At 42.9% G+C, this 26,061-nt stretch overlaps 2 protein-coding genes and 1 long non-coding RNA gene across 14 annotated transcripts in view; 2 read left to right on the top strand and 1 right to left on the bottom strand.

Annotated features, from left to right (window-relative positions):
• Positions 1 to 26,061, top strand: part of LOC114641732 (zona pellucida sperm-binding protein 4-like) — a 144,982-nt gene that overhangs the window by 118,750 nt on the left and 171 nt on the right. For 4 of the 12 annotated variants that reach the window (XM_051927515.1, XM_051927516.1, XM_051927514.1 and 1 more), the window contains exon 11: positions 156 to 278. The exons of 6 other annotated variants lie outside the window; for them this stretch is intronic. In XM_051927515.1, coding sequence (XP_051783475.1) covers positions 156 to 278 — 123 coding nt within the window. Of the gene's footprint in view, positions 1 to 155; positions 279 to 24,175; positions 24,364 to 24,612; positions 24,711 to 24,781; positions 24,910 to 25,041; positions 25,232 to 25,306; positions 25,455 to 25,615; positions 25,692 to 25,869; positions 25,993 to 26,061 lie in introns of all 12 variants that reach the window. 2 more of the 12 variants (XM_051927507.1, XM_051927506.1) reach the window with 2 other exon arrangements.
• LOC127527779 (uncharacterized) lies at positions 155 to 25,996 on the bottom strand. Its single transcript, XR_007934898.1, has 2 exons — positions 25,942 to 25,996; positions 155 to 227 (listed from the first exon to the last, which is right to left on the bottom strand). It is a non-coding gene; the product is annotated as an uncharacterized LOC127527779 (long non-coding RNA).
• Positions 23,305 to 26,061, top strand: part of LOC114641729 (zona pellucida sperm-binding protein 4-like) — a 290,625-nt gene continuing 287,868 nt past the window's right edge. The window contains exons 1-2 of the mRNA XM_051927497.1: positions 23,305 to 23,499; positions 23,595 to 23,716. Of these exons, the coding sequence (XP_051783457.1) occupies positions 23,346 to 23,499; positions 23,595 to 23,716 (276 nt within the window). The 5' untranslated portion in view covers positions 23,305 to 23,345. The remainder of the gene's footprint in view (positions 23,500 to 23,594; positions 23,717 to 26,061) is intronic.

Raw genomic sequence — 26,061 nt, 5'->3', positions numbered from 1 at the left:
ACTTTATGGTGTTTTCTAATGTCTTCCTAATTCTTTTTAAACTAAGATCAACAGAGCTAGCGGTGTCAAGGCAATTTTTGAATTGTGGTAGCTGTTTGGACAATCTGGCTACTTCTGGATGGTTAATGGATTTGGTTTTGTCCTACCCCTTTCAGGATCTGGCAGAGCTGCTGACAAGGGGGCACAGATTGCTCTTGCCAGGAAGAATGTGCTCCTTCACAGTGGTCCTGTAATCATGGAGGCTAACCAGGTGGAAACTTCCAGGCTGGAAAAAGAAGGTAATGTTCCATCTTGTCAGAATGATCCTTGGTGCTAAACGTCTGGAGAATATGGGAGTAAATGTTCTTTACTTGCCTTCTCTTCCCCTAGACTCTCTTCCCACTGGATACCTGGTGCTAGGAGCTGCAGCTACCCTCGTGATAGTGATGCTCATTTTGGCTGTACTTGCTGTAAGAAGGTTGCACTGGGAAAAAGTGAATCTGAAACATTAATAAAACTGTTTTGATTACATGACTGGTCATCTTTTTGTACTGATTTGGCTCTAATTGAAACTGACCTACAGTAAGCCCTCATTGCATTTTTACTTAAATTCTGGGTTCCCTATCCAGCCATACTAACACGTTGAAGGAATCGGGTGGGGGATGTGGTATTCCATTCCTTCCCCTCAATTTTAATGGTTTCAACCTCCTTTTAATTTCCCAAGGTAATCCTTGGTGCAAGATGTTGTTGGATAATTCTCTGGAGGTGGGGGGGCTTTTGCAGATCTAGCAATGTTTTAATACCACAGCCAACACTTTGCACGCAAATCTCGAATTGCTGATTTTTTTTTTTTTTTTTTTTGCTTTAGACTTGGTCGTTCCTTCTCCATTGCATTAAGTCCCATGGGAGTAATTGGTGTCTAGGGAGTATCTTCATTCTTCTAGAGCAGGGGTCCTGGAAGGCCACAGTAGCTGCAGGTTTTGTACTATCCCGATTGCTTAATTGGAAATTCTTACAAATTCCATGGCTTGTTAGTGCTTTAACTCTATGGCAGGTCACGGATTTTTTTTTTTTTTTTTTTTTAGGAAATAATGATTTGCAGGCTAAAATAGAATTCAGTTCACTTTCCTTCCAAATATTAAATTAAACCCAAAAGTGCATGATATTTACACAGGAGTAAATGTTAACAAGCTAAATGGACAAATGCTTTTTGTTGTTGCTAATTGGGGAGCAATGAAACACACAGCTGTTAGACTAAAATAAGCAGTAAGGGTGAGAAAGTGAAGGAGAGTTTCTTGGGCAATAATGGCTTTATTAAGCAATTGGGTTGGAGCAAAAACCTGCGGGCCTCCAGGACTGTGATTGAGGACCCCTGTTCTAATTGTATTCGCTTAATCTCCATTTCAGTTTGCAGTTTCTCACCTGCTAGAGCACAGAAGTGCATATCTTGGAGACTTCCTTCAGATGTGGCCATTCTTAGAGGTAGCACTTTCACTGAATATTTACGTTCAGTGCAACTCCTGTGTGTTTTTTTTTTTTTAAAAAAAAAAAGGGGGTGTGACTATGAACGTGTCCAGTTGGATGTGTTTAATCTCTGTAGCCATCCAAGCCAGGATTGGGTCTTTTTATATGCACTGATTTTGGTGTGCCCCTGTTTTTGCACAAAGTAGTTCAGTCTGGTTAGAAAAGTGAAACTCAAATGACAAATTTGAAGTACAAAGGGTAAACTATCAACTAGTTTGCGTTCCTTGCCGACTGCTGAAGTTAACATTCAAAAAAGGGGTATTCCCTCTTGTAAGTGAAATATATTGATCTAAAGATTTCGAATGGAGAATGCGGATCTCTTGGTTTCTATGCTTGGCTCTACAGTATCTTTGCTAGTCATGAAGTCTCGAAGCTTTGGGGCTTTCTTTCTATTGGTGCGGATCAAGATTCGAAGCTTAGGCGAAGACTTCAAACTATGAACAGCGACATCTGGTGGTTAACTGTCAAGGCAAGAAAGGAAGAGCGCAAGTGAAGCGGCACTCCCTGTTTCAGACTTGCGTCAGTAGTTAATGGTGAGAAGTCTGTCATCTAAATAAAGGAGAGTTGGAATCGGTGTGTTTGTATAGGGACGGAGAGTTAAGGCGGGTGTTGGAGTCACGTGATCACCCCTCCCATTCCCCTCATTTCGTTCCGAGCGGAGCTCCGCAGCTGACGCGGTCATGCCGTTCTTTTTCCATAGTGTTTAGTCCTTTCTCCTTTAGTGTTTAGTAGACGCAGTGTGCCAGTGCTCCCGGCGGTGTTGCGGTTTAGTGTTACTTTCTACTTCGTTTTTGTACTTTAGTGTTTAATTCATTACATTTATACAGCGCTTTTCTCAGTCCTCGAAGCGCTAAAATAGTGAGTGATACTTAGCTGATAGCAGTGTAGAAGCAGCACAGCAACAAAGCCGGTAGGACAGGCGGGTATGGTATCGTGGGTAAGCGGCGATAGCAAGCAGCAGGAGGAGGAAGCAGGATTTGGATGTTCCAATACACAGATATAAACAGTAACGCTTGGTAATTTCAGGCGTGATCGCCCCGGAGCCATAAGCCATAAACCAGGTTAGTATGAACATCAGATCAGTTCCGGGTCGTAGAGTACTGTAAGATGAAATGGGAGCAGATCAGCATGCTTTGTTTCCTTACAAACCTCCCATAGTTTATGAAGACGCACAGCAACAATTAAATCATACAGATTCTGGTGTATTCGCAATTGCATTTGCTGTGTGTATTTCTTTAGGTATTGACCCAAGTGATCAAGTTTTTACTACAATGCGAAATCACTTACAAATTTTTGTTACTCGACAATTGCTTCCATTCCCTGTCGAAAGTAGCCGACGGGCGACACCAGTTACAAGTATTTAGTGCGTTCAAAGACCTGTACGAAGTACGGCGACTAACACAGTCACTCATAAAAGGGGAGATGACTCGGTGCAGGAAATGGGGATTGAAACTACCTGGGAGGACATGCAATCAACGAGGCGATTAAACGGATCTCAAGAGACGTCTTCTAGGTTGGAAAAAAAGCGCCTGGCTGCCAAAACTATATATATATATATATATTCTCAAACACATCTATATAAATAAAAATGTAAATGTTCGTTTCTTCAAAACATTAAATCTCCGAAAGTTCTTCACCGATTGCTTTGAAATTTTGACACAACGTTGCTTTGGAAAACGCGCGTGTTTTTATATACATATTATATTGCTAGCACACCTGTGACAGGTAAAAACATGCTTTTTTAAAAAAACACAGCGCCATCTGTTGGACGTAAACGCAACACACGCCATACTAAATATTTTACGATTGTATTTCAATGTTTTGATCAAATACATTTGTAAGTACGTGAATAAAGGCAGCGACATGGCAGTTTTTGGCGTGCAACCAGAATGAAGTGACAGGAATGCGGTCATATCGATGAAATCGCACAGTATTAGGCTGGAAGATACATAAGCAGCAATGAAGCTGTACGGCGAATTCTTTCATTTCCAATACATGAACGAAGTCCAGATGTTGTTCACTTAGCAGTACATCTAGAAAATGGACAACGCGTTTATTTCACAGCTGCAAATGTGCAACAAATAGCCCTGAATCCACCGGCTACAACGTTAATTGCTTTCTTTACGTTATGTCAAAATGACGCGTTTGTGAAAACACTGCTGTATTCGGAAGTGCCTACGTATTACACATGGAATGCGAGTAGAAAATCATTTGAACAACGCAAACGAGGAGAGCGAGTCAACGGACAACCTGCCATATTCAAAGAAACTACGATAGGCAGACTGTACACCGTGCATCCCAATCAAGATGAATGCTTCTTTGTTCACATGCTGTTGGTAAATGTGCCGGTCCAACGTCTTTCCAGCAATTGGGAATTGTCAACGGCGTTACACATGCCACTTTCCGAAGTACATGTCAAGCTCTGAATTTATTGGAGAACGACCGACACTGGGATGTATACATTAATGACGCGTGCAACACGTCACATCCAAATCAAATTCGTGCATTGTTTGCAATCATATTGACCGCCTGCTCTCCTTCATCTCCAACACAGTTATGGGAGAAATATAAATCGCACATGGCTGAAGATATTTTCAGTCGAATACGCAAGTAAAATTCAAATAGAAACATGGATTTCACAGCAGACGTCTACAACTAAGCGTTGATAATGATTGAAGATTTGTGCTTAGAAATCGCGAACAAAGTTCTCAATCAATTGGGAATGCCATCACCGAATCGATCTGCTGCTGTTTCGTTCGATGTAGAATTGCGTCGTGAACAAAATTACAACACGGGGGATCTTTTGTCGTATGTGCAACCAAATATTCCTAAGCTAACGCTTCAGCAAAAAGGCATTTACGATCAAATAATGCAAACTGTCAATAACGGGGTTAGAGAAATCTGGGAATTGGGAACGGAAAGGTGGCAGTTGATCTGAACTCAGGACGAATTTCATTGCCTCATAACTTCTGCAATTTAGTGACGTCAAAAGAAGAATTGGTTGAAAAAGTATTTCCCAATATTCAAACCAATTATAAGAATCACGATTGGCTGAGTGAATGAGCTATTTTTGCGGCCAAAAACAGAGACGTCTACGAACTTAACAATATTATTCAGTCTAACATTCTGCACAGACAATGGAACAACAAAAAATATTGTATACCCACAAGCATTGTGAAATTAAACATATTAGAAACGTGTGCTTTCTCTTTATTTTCTCTTACATATATATATATATATATATATATATACAGTATACATACATAGGTGGCGCAGTGTGTAGCGCTGCTGCCTTGCAGTTGGGAGACCTGGGGACCTGGGTTCGCTTCCCGGGTCCTCCCTGCGTGGAGTTTGCATGTTCTCCCCGTGTCTGCGTGGGTTTCCTCCAGGCGCTCCGGTTTCCTCCCACAGTCCAAAGACATGCAGGTTAGGTGCATTGGTGATTCTAAATTGGCCCTAGTGTATGCTTTGTGTTTGCGTGTGGTTGTGTGTGTCCCGCGGTGGGTTGGCACCCTGCCCGGGATTGGTTCCTGCCTTGTGCCCTGTGTTGTCTGGGATTGGCTCCAGCAGACCCCCGTGAACCTGTGTTCGGATTCAGCGGGTTGGAAAATGGATGGATGGATATATATACATATATATATACACACACACACATATATACAGTATACATACACATATACATCTATACTAATAAGAGCCAAAGCCCTCACTGACTCACTCATCACTAACTCTCCAACTTCCCGTGTAGGTAGAAGGCTGAAATTTTGCAGGCTCATTCCTTACAGCTTACTTACAAAAGTTAAGCAGGTTTCATTTCGCAATTCTACTCATAACCGTCATAACGGTCGACAACGTCCGCCATGTTAAACTTTCTTATTAATGGCCCCATCTTCACGAAATTTTGTAGGCGGCTTCCCTGCACTAACCCGAAACCGATGTACGTACTTATTTCGGTGGTATGACACCACTGTCGGCTGCCATATTGAACTTTCCAATGGTCTTTGTTACTTAATGGGCCCATCTTCAAAAAATTTGGTATGCGGGTTCCCAACACTAACTGAATCCTACTTATGTACATATATACGTCCATAGCCTGCAGCTCGGTCCACACTCTGAATCCTCCAGGCACTCCTGATCAAAATCTCATTTTGAAGGTTGGGGCACCAATAATGTTACTGAGAAACTTACAGCCACTGAAACTTTATAATGGCACGAGACTTCAGGTCACATGCCTGCAAAAGAACCTAATTGAGGCAACTATTTTTACTGGCGGTGGCTCAGGGGAGAGAGTTTTTATTCCTCGCATCCCCGTTATACCCTCTGATCTCCCATTTCAATTCAAACACCTCCAATTTCTAGTAAGGCTCTGCTTCGCAATGACAATAAGTCTCAGGGACAGACCCTACAAAAGGTTGGCATTGATTTGAGGCAAGATTGCTTTTTACATGGCCAACTATACGTTGCATGTTCAAGAGTAAGCTCAGCGCACAGCTTGGTCATATTACAACCGGAGGGGCGAACTGACAATGTGGTATACAAAGAGATCCTTAACAAATAATTATTGGTACATTTTCCCTCAGTTTATTATTTAAAATTTTAAAGCAGTACTTCACCGCTGTGAAGCGCGGGTATTTTGCTAGTTTATACTATTTAACTTTTGAACGTTGTTTTCTGCTGTTCGTCCTGTCACCCATGCTCTCCAGATCTTTCTCTTCTCACATCCCAACCTTGTTGAATGAGAATGATGCCTTTTATATAGACGACCTGTTCATTCAGTGCCAAAGCTGTCAAACCAACGAAACAAGCCGTGAGGCACTGATGACGTTCGAACCTTCAAATGTCACGGCTCACGTGACAGCTGTGTATTTGACAGTTTTGCCTCGATACGCTTCAGATTGATACTTTAATCCCAAGGGGAAATTCACAGTCTGTTCAGATTGACTGAGAGAAGCTGATGCTTTCCTATCATTTTCCCCTGTATATTCCTTGCTTATTTGTCATTATGCATACACATGATTTTTTTGTTGGTAGGACTCGGCTTCAAGGCAGAATACATAAATACACAATAACATATAAAAGACAGTAGCAATAAAACATCAAGTCCAGACTTTTCCTGCAGAGACCTGTGTGTTTGATTACGAGGGAAAGTGCGTGTGCATGTCTACACGGGGGTAGGTGTGTGTGTTTGTATCCGCAGGGGCAGATGGACTTCACAGCTCTGGCAGAAAAAGCTGTCTTTCAGTCTGCTGGTGTTTTTGTTTCTGTACCTTTTTCCCAAAGGCAGTGGTACAAACAGTCCATTTCCCGGATGGGTGATATCTTCTACACCCACCCAGCATATACAGCGTCCAAGTCTAGGAGAGAACTTCCCACGGTCCCATGTGCTCTTCTCACCACCCGTGCCAAGTCCTTTCTGTGTTGTGCAGCTGCCATACCACACTGTCATACTGTGACAGAATGCTTTCTTTTTTTTTTTAATTTTATTGTAATCATTCCATACAAATCAATTTTTACAAAAGATAGGATTGAAAACAAGTCGCTCCTACCCTGAGAGAGAGCATGGCCAGCAGAGTAAAACTTAAGGCTTGTAGACATACCTAAATTGTTGGGTTCCATCCATCCATTTTCCAACCCGCTGAATCCGAACACAGGGTCACGGGGGTCTGCTGGAGCCAATCCCAGCCAACACAGGGCACAAGGCAGGGAACCAATCCTGGGCAGGGTGCCAACCCACCGCAGAATTGTTGGGTTTAATAGGGCAATAGAGAAATCGGAGAAGAAAAAGAGGTGGAGATAATTGCTTCTTCAGTGCTTTAAGAGCTTATTCTAAGATATCATTGATTAGATCCTGCCAGGTTTTGAAAAAAATCTATACACATCCTCTAACTGAATATTAGATTTTTTCCAATTTGAAATGGTATAAAACATCAGTTTCCCACTGACTTAAACGAGGAGAGTTAGGATTCTTCCAGTTTAGCAAAATAAGTCTGCGTGCCAATAGTGTAGTGAAGGCAATCCGTTTATTTGTCCTTCTCCACTTTAAACCCATCTGGAAGAACACCAAACACAGCTGTTAGTGGGTTAGGAGGGATTGTGACACCAAGGCTGTCTAAAAGGCACTTAAAAATTTTGGTCCAAAATGATGTTAATTTGGTGCAGGCCCAAAACTTGATTGGAGCGTTCGCAGGTTGGATCTCACCCTGGAAACATTTTGGACAGTTTTAGGTGAGACAGATGTGTTCGATATATAATTTTGAGTTGAATAATTGTATGCTTTGAGCATATGGAGATCGAGTGAAGTCTCTGCATTGTTACTTTCCACTCCTTTTCTGATATATTGATTTAAGAAATCTTTTTCCCATTGTCCTCTTGGATCTTTAAAAGGGAGGGACTGCACCATTATTTTATATACTGCAGAGATGGTGTCAAAGTCCTTGAAATTGAGCAATATTTTTTTTCTGGCATGGAGGAGGGTCCAAGATGAGGAAAATCGGGAAGGTTGTGTTTAACAGAGTTCCTAATTTGAAGATCATGAAAGAAATGTGTGGCTGGAAAGAAATTTGGAATGTAATTGTTCATAGGATGCAAAGATGTTGTCAATATAAAGATCTCTGAGCAATTTAATCCCAAATCTTTTCCAGATATTAAAAACTGCATATGTTTGCGAGGGTTGAAAGAGGTGGTTCTCCTGCAGAGGTGCCACAGATAAGATTCTCCATCTTAAAATGCTTACTACATTGGTTCCATATTCTGAGTGACTGAAGCACAATTGGGTTATTAGTATATTGCCGATAACTTGCATTTATTGGGGCACAAAGCAAGGAATATAAAGTACTGCAGTATTTTACTTCCATTGCGGACCAAGCCTGTGTATGTTCATCTATTTGTATTGTAGAAGGAAAATTTTTTATATTAGCATAAAAATAGCAAATTAACAGAGCCATAAAAAGTAATTATAAAAGCTTCTAAAACATTGGATTAGGCATAAATTAGGATGTTGAGAAAATAAGATGGGTCAAGTAAATAGTTAAACTAAAAAATCAGTCATTTTGCATTATTTTTTAAGCTTACAGCAGAATTGTTAGTGTGGGAAAGAACAGATAAAGAAAAGATTGAGAACACCTGTGTCCAGGAATAGGAAGCTAAAAGAATGATACCACAGAGAAAAGATGGCCCTGAAAGGCACATATGAAGGTCAGGTTATGTAATGCAAGGAAAATGAAAAATGTTCTAACATAAATACAGATGCTGGTCATAAAATTAGAATATCATGACAAAGTTGATTTATTTGTCTTTCCATTCAAAAAGTGAAACTTGTATATTAGATTCATTCATTACACACAGACTGCTGTTTAATCAAATGTTTATTTCTTTAAATGTTGATGATTATAACTGACAACTAATGAAAGTCCCAAATTCAGTATCTCGGAAAATTAGAATATTGTGAAAAGGTTCAATATTGAAGACACCTGGTGCCACACTCTAATCAGCTAATTAACTCCAAACACCTGCAAAAGCCTTTAAATGGCCTCTCAGTCGAGTTCTGTAGGCTACACAATCATGGGGAAGACTGCTGACTTGACGGTTGTCCAAAAGATGACCATTGACACCTTGCACAAGGAGGGCAAGACACAAAAGGTCATTGCTAAAGAGGCTGGCTGTTCACAGAGCTCTGTGTCCAAGCACATTAATAGAGAGGCGAAGGGAAGGACAAGATGTGGTAGAAAAAAGTGGACAAGCAATAGGGATAACCGCACCCTGGAGAGGATTGGGAAACAAAACCCATTCAAAAATGTGGGGGAGATTCACAAAGAGTGGACTGCAGCTGGAGTCAGTGCTTCAAGAACCACCACACACAGACGTATGCAAGACATGGGTTTCAGCTGTCGCATTCCTTGTGTCAAGCCACTCTTGAACAAGAGACAGCGTCAGAAGCGTTTCGCCTGGGCTAAAGACAAAAAGGAGTGGACTGCTGTTATCTGATGAAAGTAAATTTTGCATTTCCTTTGGAAATCAAGATCCCAGAGTCTGGAGGACGAGAGGAGAGGCACAGAATCCACGTTGCGTGAGGTCCAGTGTAAAGTTTCCACAGTCAATGAGGGTTTGTGGTGCCATGTCATCTGCTGGTGTTGGTCCATTGTGTTTTCTGACGTCCAAGGTCAACGCAGCTGTCTACCAGGAAGTTTTAGAGCATGTCATGCTTCCTGTTGCTGACGAACTTTATGGAGATGCAGATTTCATTTTCCAACAGGACCTGGCACCTGCACACAATGCCAAAGCTACCAGTATCTGGTTTAAGGACCATGGTATCCTTGTTCTTGATTGGCCAGCAAACTCGCCTGACCTTAACCCCATAGAAAATCTATGGGGTATTGTGAAGAGGAAGATGCAATATGCCAGACCCAACAATTCAGAAGAGCTGAAGGCCACTATCAGAGCAACATGGGCTCTCATAACACCCGAGCAGTGCCACAGACTGATCGACTCCATGCCACGCCGCATTGCTGCAGTAATCCAGGCCAAAGGAGCCCAAACTAAATATTGAGTGATGTATATGCTCATACTTTTCATGTTCATACCTTTCAGTTGGCCAACATTTCTAAAAATCCTTTTTTTGCATTGGTCTTAATTGATATTCTAATTTTCCAAGATACTGAATTTGGGACTTTCATTAGTTGTCAGTTATTATCATCACCATTAACAGGAATAAACATTTTAAATACATCAGTCTGTGTGTAATGAATGAATGTAATATACAAGTTTCACTTTTTGAATGGAATTACTGAAATAAATCAACTTTGTCATGATATTCTAATTTTACTACCAGCACCTGTATTTCTTTTAAATCAAAGCTTAAGCTTCAGGCCACCATTATAAAAAAGTCTGGAAGGCTTAGAAAAGGAAATGACGAGAGAAAACCCATATATGGAATTAAGGCCTTGGCCAGTTAAAGAAAATAAGAAAAAACAAACTGGAAGTGAACAATAGACAAGTAGAAATACCGAGGGGCCAGCTGCAGTGAAGTCAGGAGATAATAAGGGTTCCCATGGGAACTCAAGGTATCGGCTGGACAGGAGTAAAGGGGAGTCGGAGAAACTGGGCTATTCTTATGTCATTTCCTATCTTTTCGGACCTCGCTCAAATTAGCTCATTTGCTCAAAGATGGTACGAGGAAGCAATCTGCCCAGCCTTAGACCAATCAAAATAAGCAGAACAGAAACCAAGAGAAAAACAATGGACAGTAAAGCCAAGTGCAGAATGAGCTAATTGAGCAAGTAAAATGTGATAAGAAAGGATATATAAGTTTTTAGTCTGGAACTGTTCGGGGCTCAGCTCAATTTTGCCGTATTGGGTTGAGTCCTTGTTATTTTTAGGCTTATTTTATTGCAATAAAACTATAGACTCTGTTTGCCTATCCATAGACTCCTAATAGCATTTATTTCAGGTAAAAACCCTTCTGGTGAAGATTTTTCGCCACAACAGTTTCCAGGTTTTTAGAGTCTGTATGTTTGCTGCCCAGTAATAAAACTGAAAGTTAGGTAGAGCCATGCCACCTTCTGCCTGAGGTCTTTGTAGGGTTGCTCTATGGATACGTGGATGTTTTGAGTTCCAAATAAATGAGGTTATGGTTGAATCTAATTGCTTACAAAATGATTTATTGATGTATATTGGAATGTTTTGAAATAAAAAAGTAGCTTAGGAAGAACATTCATCTTAACAACATTAATTCTTCCAGCTAGAGTGAGATGAAGGGTTGTCCATCTATGCAAGTCTTGCTTAATTGTTTCCATACAGACGGTGAAATTTTGTTTATAAAGAGCTTTATGTTTACTTGTGATGTTCACCCCTCGGTATTTAAACTGATCTGCGATGGTAAAAGGGAAGGTTGTCCAATCTGATATTGTGTGCTTGAAAATTCACTGGAAAGAGCACACATTTAGTCAAATTAATTCTGAGACCAGGGATCTTTTGAAATTCTATAAGTGCTCTTAAGAATGTAGGCACAGAATTTTGTGGGTCTGATATATACAGTACCATATCATCTGCATAGAAAGAAACTTTCTGTTCCAGTCCTTCTCTGAAAATCCCCTTTATCTGATAAAAATTTAAACAGTGGACCGCCAGTGGTTCAATGGCGACTGCAAATAGCAGTGGTGACAAGGGGCAACCTTGTCTTGTTCCACATTCTAGTTTAAAGAAGTCTGAACAAATGTTGTTAATACAAACTGAAGCTTCAGGATTGGTATACAGTAGTTTGACCCATGCACAGATGTTCGGGCCAAACCCAAATTTCTCTAATATAGTGAAAAGGTAGTTCCATTCAATCATGTCAAATGCTTTTTCTGCATCCAATGATAATAATATTTCTGGGTTGTTTGAGTTTGTTGAGTATATTACATTAAACAGGCATTGAAGATTGGAGGATAAGTCCAGAGAATGCTTTCTATAGCAGATCTGTAGTAGTTTGTGAGCAGCCGAGAGGAGAATCCAACATATCTCATCTTCCAGAGGAAGAAGAGTCTTTGTTGGGCCTTCTTTACAAGGTGAGATGTGTTCAAAGTCCTGGTCAGATCTGATGTGATGTGGATACCCAAGAACTTGATATTGTCCACACACATATTACAGCCTCCTCGTGTTTGAATATAGGAGCATATTCTGTTCTTCTGGACCTCCTATAGTCCACAATAACCCCTTTGGTCTTGCTGGTGTTCAAGATGAGGTTGTTGGCTGAGCACCATGCTAGGTGTTGTACCTCCTCTCTATAGTGAGTCTTATCATTGTCTGCTATAAGACCCACAACGGTCGTATCATCCGCAACCTTCACAAACATATTTGTGGCATGGATGGCAGAGCCATCGTGAGTAAATAACGTGAAGAGTGCTGGGCTGAGCACACAACCCTGTCGCGTGCCCGTGTTCAAAACCAGTGTGGCTAATGTACGATCTCCAAATCTAACCAGCTGAGGCCTGGTGGTGAGAAAGTCCCTGATCCAGAGACACAACAATGTGGACAGACCCAGATTATAAAGCTTTTGTACCAGCTTGTCCGGGATTTCAGTGTTAAATGCTGAACTAAAATTGACGAATAGCATCCTGACATAAGTGTTATGGCACTGCAGATGAGTCAGGGCTGTGTGAAGTGTTATCAAGGCGGCATCCTCTGTAGATCTGTTCCTCCTGTAGGTGAACTAATGGTTGTCAAATCCAGCAGGGATGGCATCCTTGATATACTTTTGGAGGATTCTCTCAAAGTATTTCATTATTACTGGGGTCAGAGCCACAGGGTGGTAATCATTAAGGCAGGTGAACGCTGATTTTTTTTAGGCACTGGCACAATCGTGGAGGATTTGCCGCTGACAGGGACCATTGCAAGTTGTAGAGAAAGGTTGAAAATGTCCAGAAAAACTCCTGCCACTTGATCAGCACATACAGGTACTGGTCATAAAATTAGAATATCATGACAAAGTTGATTTATTTCAGTAATTCCATTCAAAAAGTGAAACTTGAATATTAGATTCATTCATTACACACAGACTGATGTATTTCAAATGTTTATTTCTTTTAATGTTAATGATTATAACTGAAAACTAATGAAAGTCCCAAATTCAGTATCTTGGAAAATTAGAATATCAATTAAGACCAATGCAAAAAAAGGATTTTTAGAAATGTTGGCCAACTGAAAGGTATGAACATGAAAAGTATGAGCATGTACAGCACTCAATATTTAATTGGGGCTCCTTTGGCCTGGATTACTGCAGCAATGCGGCGTGGCATGGAGTCCATCAGTCTGTGGCACTGCTCAGGTGTTATGAGAGCCCATGTTGCTCTGATAGTGGCCTTCAGCTCTTCTGAATTGTTGGGTCTGGCGTATTGCATCTTCCTCTTCACAATACCCCATAGATTTTCTATGGGGTTAAGGTCAGGCGAGTTTGCTGGCCAATCAAGAACAGGAATACCATGGTCCCTAAACCAGGTACTGGTAGCTTTGGCAATGTGTGCAGGTGCCAGGTCCTGTTGGAAAATGAAATCTGCATTTCCATAAAGTTCATCAGCAGCAGGAAGCATGAAGTGCTGTAAAACTTCCTGGTAGACGGCTGCGTTGACCTTGGACCTCAGAAAACACAATGAACCAACACCAGCAGATGACATGGCACCCCAAACTATCACTGACTGTGGAAATTTTACACTGGACCTCACGCATCGTGGATTCTGTACCTCTTCTCTCTTCCTCCAGACTCTGGGACCTTGATTTCCAAAGGAAATGCAAAATTTACTTTCATCAGAGAACATAACTTTGGACCACTCAGCAGCAGTCCAGTCCTTTTTGTCTTTAGCCCAGGCAAGACGCCTCTGACGCTGTCTCTTGTTCAAGAGTGGCTTGACACAAGGAATGCGACAGCTGAAACCCATGTCTTGCATACGTCTGTGTGGTGGTTCTTGAAGCACTGACTCCAGCTGCAGTCCACTCTTTGTGAATCTCCCCCACATTTTTGAATGGGTTTTGTTTCCCAATCCTCTCCAGGGTGTGGTTATCCCTATTGCTTGTCCACTTTTTTCTACCACATCTTGTCCTTCCCTTCGCCTCTCTATTAATGTGCTTGGACACAGAGCTCTGTGAACAGCCAGCCTCTTTAGCAATGACCTTTTGTGTCTTGCCCTCCTCGTTGTGCAAGGTGTCAATGGTCGTCTTTTAGACAACTGTCAAGTCAGCAGTCTTCCCCATGATTGTGTAGCCTACAGAACTCGACTGAGAGACCATTTAAAGGCTTTTGCAGGTGATTGGAGTTAATTAGCTGATTAGATTGTGGCGCCAGGTGTCTTCAATATTGAACCTTTACACAATATTCTAATTTTCCAAGATACTGAATTTGGGACTTTCATTAGATGTCAGTTATAATCATCAACATTAAAAGAAATAAACATTTGAAATACATCAGTCTGTAATGAATGAATCTAATATATAATTGTGAATTTCCCATTGGGATTAATAAAGTATCTATCTATCTATCTATCTATCTATCTATCTATCTATCTATCTATCTATCTATCTATCTATCTATCTATCTATCTATCTATCTATCTATCTATCTACAAGTTTCACTTTTTGAATGGAATTACTGAAATAAATCAACTTTGTCATGATATTCTAATTTTATGACCAGCACCTGTATTTTCAGTCTCTTACCTGACATCTTATCCGATTGTGCAGCTCCGTTGGTGTTGATCCTCTCAGGGTGGACCTCACTTGGTGTAGTTGCAGGACTAGAGGTTGATGCTGCTCCTCCAGCCAAGGGAGATGTATAGTCTCCCTGCTGCTAGATACACCAAAGCGTGCAAAGAAACTGTTCAAGGTGTCTGGGAGACTAGGGTCATAGCTGGCCTGCTGATCGCTGTGCTTATAATCCGTTATGGTCTTTAAGCCTTTCCACATTTTCCGTAGGTCTTTGTTATTAAAATACTCCTCGATACGCGGTTTTGTATTTGTATTTTACCAGGTTTATTCCTTTTTTTAGTTCTTTTCGGGCTTTGCTATATGCCAGCCTATCACCAGACCGACATCCCGGACTTTAAGTAGCGACTTCACCGTACTGTCCAGCCACGGTTTCTGATTTGGAAACACCCTAAAGGTCTTCGTGGGCAGGACAGCATCAGTACAGATGGTCGGCCTTAACAGCCATCCATGTGTTAATTCCAATGAGGCTAATTGTTGAATGGCTTGACATAATTTTCTGGAATTTTCTAAGCTGTTTAAAGGCACAGATAACAAACTGTATGGAAACTTCTAACCTCATGGAATTGTGATTTGGTAAATAAAAATTGAAATACCTGGAAGTCTGTGAACATTTAGTGAAAAAATGACTTTTGCTTTGCCCTGAACAGAATAGATGTTCCAAATTTAGAGTTTGTTAGTATAAAATCTGCAGAAGGCTGAGAAAGGGCGTTATAAAGAATTCACCCAAAGATGATGGAAACTTCACACTTCACCTGACTAAGTTATTGGTTAAGTTCTTCATTTATGAAGTTTCCACTCTGCTATACAATGAACAGTGGGGTACATACTTTTCCCAGTCATTCCACTTTATTACACACCATTCTTTTATTTGTGGCAGTTGTTGGTGTGAATTCTTTATATTTGTAGATTTCTTGAGTTAATACCAACGTCTGGTGAAACTTTAACGTGAAGAGCTTTACTGATGTTAGATTTACTGAAACAATGACGCTTTCAATATGTCCCCATCCACTGGGAGCTTCTGCACCATGTGAATGGATCAGCCACCAGTTTTTTGCGTAACGGTCCCAGAGATTTGCTCAAGTTGACATCTGACACATCTGCTGCTTCAGTCTCATCATGGGCAGCTACAGTGCATCCAGAAAATATTCACAGCACATCACTTTCTCCACATTTTGTTATGTTACAGCCTTATTCCAAAATGGATTAAATTCATTTTTTTCCTCAGAATTCTACACACAACACCCCATAATGACAACGTGAAAAAAGTTTACTTGAGGTTTTTGCAAATTTATTAAAAATAAAAAAGCTGAGAAATCCCATGTCCATAAGTATTCACAGCCTTTGCTCAATACTTTGTCGATGCCCCTTTGGCAGCAATTCCAGCCTCAAGTCTTGTTGAATATGATGCCACAAGCTTGGCACACCTATCCTTGGCCAGTTTCGCCCATTCCTCTTTGCAGCACCTCTCAAGCTCCATCAGGTTGGATGGGAAGCGTCGGTGCACAGCCATTTTAAGATCTCTCCAGAGATGTTCAATCAGATTAAAGTCTGGGCTCTGGCTGGGCCACTCAAGGACATTCACAGAGTTGTCCTGAAGCCACTCCTTTGATATCTTGGCTGTGTGCTTAGGGTCGTTGTCCTGCTGAAAGATGAACCGTCGCCCCAGTCTGAGGTCAAGAGCGCTCTGGAGCAGGTTTTCATCCAGGATGTCTCTGTACATTGCTGCAGTCATCTTTCCCTTTATCCTGACTAGTCTCCCAGTCCCTGCCGCTGAAAAACATCCCCACAGCATGATGCTGCCACCACCATGCTTCACTGTAGGGATGGTATTGGCCTGGTGATGAGTGGTGCCTGGTTTCCTCCAAACGTGACGCCTGGCATTCACACCAAAGAGTTCAATCTTTGTCTCATCAGACCAGAGGATTTTCTTTCTCATGGTCTGAGAGTCCTTCAGGTGCCTTTTGGCAAACTCCAGGCGGGCTGCCATGTGCCTTTTACTAAGGAGTGGCTTCCGTCTGGCCACTGTACCATACAGGCCTGATTGGTGGATTGCTGCAGAGATGGTTGTCCATCTGGAATGTTCTCCTCTATCCACAGAGGACCTCTGGAGCTCTGACAGAGTGACCAACGGGTTCTTAGTCACCCCCCTGACTAAGGCCCTTCTCCTCCGATCGCTCAGTTTAGATGGCCGGCCAGCTCTAGGAAGAGTCCTGGTGGTTTCAAACTTCTTCCACTTATGGATGATGGAGGCCACTGTGCTCATTGGGACCTTCAAAGCAGCAGTAATGTTTTTGTAACCTTCCCCAGATTTGTTCCGGGAGACAATCCAGTCTCGGAGGTCTACAGACAATTCTTTTGACTTCATGGTTGGTTTGTGCTCTGACATGAACTGTCAACTGTGGGACCTTATATAGACAGGTGTGTGCCTTTCCAAATCATGTCCAGTCAACTGAATTTACCACAGGTGGACCTCCAATGAAGCTGCAGAAACATCTCAAGGATGATCAGGGGAAACAGGATGGACCTGAGCTCAATTTAGAGCTTCATGGCAAACGCTGTGAATACTTATGTGCTTTCTCAGTTTTTTTATTTTTAATAAATTTGCAAAAACCTCAAGTAAACTTTTTTCACGTTGTCATTATGGGGTGTTGTGTGTAGAATTCTGAGGAAAAAAATGAAGTTAATCCATTTTGGAATAAGGCTGTAACATAACAGGCGGCACAGTGGCGCAGTGGGTAGCGCTGCTTCCTCGCAGTTGGGAGACCTGGGGACCTGGGTTCGCTTCCCGGGTCCTCCCTGCGTAGAGTTTGCATGTTCTCCCCGTGTCTGCGTGGGTTTCCTCAGGGCGCTCCGGTTTCCTCCCACAGTCCAAAGACATGCAGGTTAGGTGGATTGGCGACTCTAAATTGGCCCCAGTGTGTGCTTGGTGTGTGGGTGTGTTTGTGTGTGTCCTGCGGTGGGTTGGCACCCTGCCTAGGACTGGTTCCTGCCTTGTGCTCTGTGTTGGCTGGGATTGGCTCCAACAGACCCCAGTGACCCTGTGTTCGGATTCAGCGGGTTGGAAAATGGATGGATGGATGTAACATAACAAAATGTGGAAAAAGTGATGCGCTGTGAATACTTTCCGGATGCACTGTAATTCAGTTGGTTCGATGGCAAGCACAAGAATGTAGGTCTTCACTTGTTTGAAGAACCCTTGCAGATTCTTTAGGTTTTCAACAAAGCTAAATCCTCGTAAATTTGGATCAAGATCAGTAGCAACAAAGTGCAGCAGCAGAAACGGCGTTCACAAAGTTAAATAGTATAAATCGACAAGGACCTTAGCAGAATGAAATGAACACAGACGTTTCTGACCTTTTCCTTGTGATGTGAACCTGAAACAATGAGAGCCGCTCCTCTTGCGCTCTTGATTTCTTGCCTTGACCTCCGTTAACCACCAGATGTCGCTGTTCATGCTTCAAAGCTTCGAACCTTTTTCGGCACAAATTGAAAGAAAGTATCAAAGCTACACGAGGCTCCGTTTTCCCATCACTAGTTAATACCAATGTCTGGTGACAATTTCAGGTAAGGAGCCTCATTGAAGACTGAAAGCATCAACATTGTTTTCTTAAAATCTAATTGTCCCACCCCCTCCGTATCTCCAAGTGACACATCTATCCTATCGGCAGATTCATCCATCCATCCATTATCCAACCCGCTATATCCTAATTACAGGGTCAGGAGGGTCTACTGGAGCCAATCCCAGCTAACACAGGGCGCAAAGCCGGGAACAAACCCTGGGCAGGGCGCCAGCCCACCACAGGGCACACACACACACACACACACACACACCAAGCACACACTAGGGAAAATTTTAGAATCGCCAATGCACCTAAAATGCACAGAGGAAACCCACGCAGACACGGGGAGAACATGCAAACTCCACACAAGGTGGACCCGGGAAGCAAACCCGGGCCTCCTAACTGCGAGGCAGCAGCGCTACCCACTGCGCCACCGTGCCACCCCTATCGGCAAATTCTCTTGACCTAAACTAGTCCCAGGACATTACCGTGTGATGCATCAGTTATGAGCAATCAATAAGAGGAGGCGCGAGGACACCTTTGGCACGTGCCACCTCACATTTCCGGGTCACTAACTCGGACTCAGTGGGTCACACGCTCGAAGACCTCACACGTCAACGACTGTGACGTCCCCCCATTACGTAGATGGCCATATTTGGACTTAATGACTCAAAGCTGAGTGTGTACGGAATGAACAAACACTCGATTTGAGGAACAAACAATGTAGATGTGTAGGTGGGCTCGGGAGGGGTTATAAGATGTATTTTAGGAGGGGTCAGAGTTTTTATATGATTCACTGTTTATAAAATTTGTTCTGAACCTGGACCCCGTTTGGAGAAGTTTTGCATAGAAAAGAGGGTCCGGTGGTGTCAAACGCGGTCATTTTTATTTGTTTGTGTTATCAACGTGAAACTTTAGATGGGCATATCTGGGGACACCGCTGAGTTGAAAAGACAGCCCTGGCATTACTTGTACATGCGACATACTGTATCGGAAAACAACCATTTGAAAATATTACTGCATGCAAGTGCCATTTTTTGTTATCTCTTCTTAGTTTATCAGCAGTTTCTAAAGGAATATTTAAATTTGACAGAAACACAAATTCCATCACATGTGAGAAGTCATCGGTCAGGCTTTAGTAAAAATGTGACTGTCCTGCCTTTATTTTTTGAATGGTAAGCCTTTTATTTTTGGGGTAATGTGGAGATTGTTGGAAAATACCCGCCTGGATGTGCGGTGGTTTGACTTTTTAAATGAGACAATAAACGAGAGAAGCTGTCACCGCTGACGCTGCAACATTCAATGTGATACACTTGGGTGACATCGTTCAAGGCTTCGGGGGGTTTCTGCTTTGTGTTCTCCGTCCACCTCTGCATGAAATGCTGTGAATTTTAACAAGGCGCTCCGGTCAAAGACCCTTAAACATGGAGATGGGAGGATCTCTGGGACTCTTAACACGAAGTATGAAAGCTCTTAAGGTGCTGGCAACGGTTAAATGGCAGCGACACATCGCAGACTTTATACAAAGTGTCATTTGTCCGTCGTTTTACAAACGCCACAGCACTTTAACCCTCACGATATACTGGCCACAAAACTATATATGTGAAATCCAACAATTCGGAAAGATTGAAAATCTCTGAAAAATATCGAAAGTAACCCTTAGCCATTAACCACAGTAACGTGAACCAACGGCAAAAAAAGTGAAACAGAGCCGGGCGCCTTCCACCTTCGATAAAACAGAGACACACATTAAGGAGTCCAGTCTTCATCTCAGGTCACTGGATAGTGTCCATGTCTCACAAACAGGAAGCATCAGGACTCTGAAGACTTGGACCTTCATCCTTTTGTATAGAAATCTGGAGCACCACACACCCCTTTCCAGTGACCTCATTCCCCTCCATGCTCTGCCAGTCCGTATACTGACGTCATAGGAAAAGTCACCAGAGTCACATGAATGTCGCTGCTGAGGTAAGCAAACCTCTTATTGAGGTCGATACTCTCTCCGCAGACAGACACACTGCTGATGGCCGTGCCCAAGAGGTCATTAAAGGCCTGGCTCTTGTTTTTTGTCAAGACCCTCACAAGCCCAGACCCTCAGACTCCTCGCTCAGTCTCTCGAGCGCCCCCATCAGAGCCTCCATTGACTCCACGAATATCACAGCATCGTCAGCAAAGTCAAGATCAGTGAATCTCTCTTCACCAAACAGATGCCCCCCAGTCGCTGCACCCCATGTCTCTGCCTAACACCCAGTCCATACAAGCATTGAACAGAGTAGGAACAGAACACACCGCTGACGAACACCAGAATCAACTGGGAAAAACGCAGAAATTCTACCTCCACTGTGCATAGCACTCACAGTACCTGTGGACAGGCCAGCCATGATATCCAGCAACCTTGAGGGGATCACATGAAGTCTCAGGAAGCACCAGGACTCTGAAGACTTGGACCTTCGTCCTTTTGCATAGAAATCGGGAGCACCACACACCCCTTTCAAGTGACCTCATGCCAGTCCATGCTCTCCCAGTCCATATACTGACTTCATAGGAAGAGGCACCAGGATGTCACTGCCAAGTAAACCTGTTGATGAGGTCGGCTCTCTTTCTGCAGACAGTCACACTGCTGATGGCTGTGCCCAAGAGGTCATTAAAGGCCTGGCTCTTGGTTTTTATCAGGAAACTCGCAAGCCCAGACACTCAGACACCTCACTCATGCTCTCGAGACCCCCATCAGAGCCTCCATTGACTCCACGAAGATCAGCATCATTGGCAAAATCAGGTTCCATGAATCTCTCTTCACCAAAAGATGCCCCACAGCTGCTGGACCCCATGACCCTGTCAGCATTGAACAAAGTAGGAGCAGAACACACCACTCAAAAACCCCGGAATCAACTGGGAAAAACACAGAGGGTCTGCCTCCTCTCTGCACATCACTCACAGTATCAGTGTACAGGCCGGCCATGAAATTCAGCAACCATGAGGGGATCCCACGAAGACTTAGGACGTCCTACAGGGCAGCTTGATCAACTGAGTCAAACGCTTTACGAAAATTGACAAAGGATGTCAAAAAACTCAGCTGATATTCGCGTTTGCACACCATGAGAAACCTCGGTGTCAGGATGTGGTCGATGGCAGACTTCTTAGGCATAAAACAAGACTGCATGGTGAGCAAGTGATCATGGATCCTACAAACGATGACACTAACAAGGACCTTACCTGGCACTGAGAGCAGTGTTATCCCCTTGCAGTCGCCACAATCCTGGTGATCAACCTTTGTGGAAGAAAATTATGAATACAGAATCTCCGAAGAGGTAACAAGTGTATTACATGTTAGTCACATGCTATAAGTGTCCTCTGAGCTGTATTTATACAATTCATTGATTAGGTCACTATCCTTTAAAATTAATTCATTACAAATTCAGAAAAAAATTAACATGATTGGATACACCCAGTTGCTAACAGGACAAGGCAGATGTTGATAACTTAGATGACCACAACTTGATTGATAGTCCTGTTTGTTTACGATGTACGTGACTTTTTGAATGTATATATTTTTTTATTTTAGAAGATGTGTGAACTTTGCCACATACATCTGGTTTAACAATTAGTAAAGAACAATGGCCTCATTAATTTTATGACCCAGCTTCGGTACAAAATCAGGAAACTTAGTACTGTAGAAAAATGGCTATGCCATAAATTTAAAATTTCTCTTAAGGGGTTATATAAATAAATACAGTCATAGTGAGCGTCAGCTTTAAGCATAAGCTCAGGAAGACATGAGACTCAGACACATGCCAGGTGCACAAACATGGGTTGAAATTGAACTCTTACACCTGCCCCTAGCAGATTGGGACGACAGGCCCCGCTTTATAGTCAGTTGGGATGACGCCCGTCTCCAAAATGAAAGCAAACATCGGCTTGCAATGCCAGAGCCTGACCAGCAGCCTGGAGAAGTTAATCACTATACTGTAAAAACATTGCTTGCAAGAAACATATGCCAGAATTCTTAGCGTTATGCATTAAAAAACTGTAAACATGTGAACAGAGTAATTTACTTATTTAAAAATACAGCAATTTTTTACAGTGGAAAAATCTGAAAGCGTCAAAAGAAGAATTCTTCTGCAGATATAAGCGAAGAAAAAATAAAAAAAAACATGTTAGAAAGGGATATGAATATAAAGAGTCACTTTAAAATGAAATCAATGCCAATCGGCTACATTGCCGTCGATATGTGATTATATTTTTGTAAAATAATTCAGGGCCGGGATAATAGGACTTTATAAAGTGGCTGATTAAACAGGATTTTAGAAAACGAACGAAAAAGCACCTCGGAGGTTAGCTGCGGGTATTTTAAAGTTACGCGTTAATTGCTAATATTCAGCATCGATTAGGGAAACGAAGCTATGACAAGATAAGCGCTAAGACTAAATGCTAACAAAAAGTGAAAACAGAAAGAGACCATTTTTATTAAAAACAATAATAAAAAACGTAATGAAGAAATACAGGAGCACATTACAATTTCTTCCCCAAAGCCAATATAAGGAAGAATTTTGTCTTCTGCATCATAAAAACACTGAATTTAAGAAAAAAATAATAAACTAAATTCAGTTGGCATCGATAATATACTAGTATTATTTTTAAACAATCAGAGATTATTAAAAAGGAAGACTGATGTGATTTAAGACCCTCCACCAAGGCCATTCCCAAACCGTCATTTTTGCAAAGCCACTCTTTAGAAATACTCGTAGTTGTCACATTTCTCGTCTTCTTTATTTCATTGATGTTTCCTGATTTCCCTCATTAAATTAACAGACACGTCCACCTGCAGAGCGGTCACTTCAACACGGTATTCGATTGGACGGATCAGTCCGATGCCGTTGAGTGCTGATTGGTCAATAAAGCCGCACGACCAGATGGAGTGCCGCCGATTTCCTGCGCTTCATTCTCGCGCCTTCTCATTAACGAGTCACCTGTGCGCGCCGCCGCCGATGATTTAAACCCGCGCGCGCGCTATCTACTTTATGTCGTGTTCCTGTTTGGTGCATTTACACTATGGCTCGTTTTGATTGCTGGTGTCTATTCTGGCTGGTCGTTTGGGTATACGGCGCTCATTTTGCCTTTGCTCGTTCAGCGGACGTGACTAAGAAATGCGACGACGACACGATGATGTTGTCATTTGCTGGTTCTCCGCTTGTTTTTCTCCAGAGTGAGTGCGACGTTCCCTCGACCACTGGGACTTCTCGTAACATCTTGTAAATGTTGTCCTTAAAATTTTGTATTTTTTTTTTTTTTTTTTTTTAGAGACGAGTAGCGGACTTGTAAAGGTGACCAAAGATCTCCCAGGAATTGTCCTCCGTGTAACATCTGGCCGCACCACACTAAAGGTCCCCTTTTCTTCATCGTACGCTCACGTGTCTGAGCGGGTGAGTAGCGCCGGCGCTTTAGCAGTTTTTAATTAATTGGAGTATCTTGTATTGTGGTCTGAGCCTCTCCTGTTCTGTTTAGGGCTCCCAATATGTTGTGACAATTGCTGTTGGATCACGATCAAATGTGAAAACCTTCACCTGTCCTAAGCCAGGTATGATGACCCCTCTGGTTTTGCACCCCGAGTGTGTCTCCTATCTTCTAAATGGGCTTTTTGACCATTGCAGCTCTCCGATCTGGAAGTGTTGCTGAGAGATGTGCAGTGGCAGACAGTGAGAAGCTTCCTTGTGGAGGGTCTTCATCCATCACTCAAGTGGACTGTGAAGCCAACAACTGTTGCTACGATTCGAGCAGCAGCACCAGTCCATGCTACTATGCCAATGATGGTGAGTAGTTGGGTGGTGTGAGTGACGAAAGGTGTCTGCTACTGGATATTCATGCTTGTTTGCTTTGGCCAGTGACTGTGCAGTGCACCCTGGATGGACAGTTTGTGGTGGTGGTGTCTGAGAATGTGACCCTTCCTCCCCTGGATCTTGGGTCCATCCAGTTGGTGGACAGCAGTTCCCCCAGCTGCAGCCCTGTGACCAGCCTGTCCAGCTTTGTCATGTACCAGTTTCCAGTCAGTGCCTGTGGCAGCACAGTTCAGGTGAGACTCCATCTGGGGGATGTAGCAATGTTGGCTAGAAAAGCCTTAAGCCGCTAGTTGAAAATCTGATTTGGCTTGATAAGCTGCCATGGGCAAAGGACAATGCTAAAGGTTTTTAATGGGGTGGATTCCTGGTCTAGAATCCCCTTTGACTATCCACAAACTGTAAAATGTAGTGTTGTTGGTGTGTAAAGGTGATGTTTCCCCCACTATGTAGTGGTCAGCAGTGACTGATGTCCCCGTTTTTAGATGGCTGGTGGTAATGTGACCTACCAGAACACCATGTCTGCTGCCGTCACTGTGAGGAATGGTCCAGAGGGTTCCATCACCAGGGACAGTGTCTTCAAGTAAGCCTTCTGAACCTACTCCCTCCAACCCTAAATGTGCTCTACCTGCTATGTGGTGTTTCTCTCCTCAGGTTGTTCTTCCAGTGCACCTACTCGGGAAGCCAGGATGTGCAAGTGGAGGCTGAGGTGTATACTGTGGCACCACCTCTTCCAGTAGTAGAGCAAGGGCCATTTGACCTGGAGTTGGTCATTGCTACAGGTACTGTATGAGGTGGGGTCACCATTTTGTGGTGTCTCCTTCTCTTTGAAGAGATCAAATGCCTTGTTAACAAGTGGGTTTTAAGTACATCTTTTGACCATGATGTTAATGCCACCTCCTTTCCATGTCCAGATCCCACCTATGCCTCCTACTATGTGGATGCTGACTACCCAGTGACCAAAACGCTGAGGGATCCTGTAGCTGTGGAAGTGCACATCATGAACAGGACTGACCCTAACCTTGTTCTGACTCTTGGGGACTGCTGGGTCACCCCAGGACCTTCTGCTTCCAGCCAGCCTCAGTGGAGCCTTCTGGTGAATGGGTAGGTGTCCCCTGGGTGAGGGTGGGGAGGAGAGGTTAGTCGGTCAGTGCTAACTGGAGGGTCTGCTTGTCCCAGGTGTCCATACACAGGGGACAACTATTTGACCAGCTTGGTGGCTGTGGACAGCACATCTGGAGTGGCCTACCCAAGTCATTACAAAAGATTTGTGTTTGAGATGTTTGCTTTTGTGGATCCTGTTGCTCAGCAAGCCTTGGCAGAAAAGGTTGGTTCCCTTAAGTGGGAAGTTTGTCCATCCTTGGTTAATATGGTTTTGCCTGAAATATTCTCTGGTTTGGAGTGTCTCGGAATCCACGCGTGTGTGTGCATAATATAATATGGGACTGCTAGACCTGTTTGGCCTTACCACTGTCCTTGTTTCTGTAGATCTTCATCTACTGTGTAGCCGCTGCCTGCTATCCTTCTGCAGCAGACCCCTGTACTCAGACTTGCCCTTCTAGAAGTGAGTAGCTTTTGGCTGTATTTTTGTGGTGGGTACTCATACCTTTTAATGTATTTGACACCTGGCTCTATTTAAACCGGTATTAAGGCAGTTTCCCTCTTGTGGTAGTTTGGGCAACTGTCTACTTCTCGTGGATGGTGGTTGGGTGTGATTTTAATCCTACCCCTTCTGCTTTCAGGATCTGGCAGAGCTGTAGACAACGTGGAACAGATTGCTCATGCCAGGAAGAATGTGCTCATTCACAGTGGACCTGTAATCTTCGAGACTGACCAGGTGGAAACTTCCAGGCTGGAGCAGGAAGGTAATGTAACCTGGCCTAATCCAGATGGAACTACTTGGGTCAAAATGATCCTTGGTGCTAAACCTTATC

The sequence above is a fragment of the Erpetoichthys calabaricus genome, chromosome 5 (assembly GCF_900747795.2).
Source record: "Erpetoichthys calabaricus chromosome 5, fErpCal1.3, whole genome shotgun sequence".
Lineage (NCBI taxonomy): Eukaryota > Metazoa > Chordata > Cladistia > Polypteriformes > Polypteridae > Erpetoichthys > Erpetoichthys calabaricus.
This window is presented reverse-complemented; position numbering and strand designations above follow the sequence as displayed.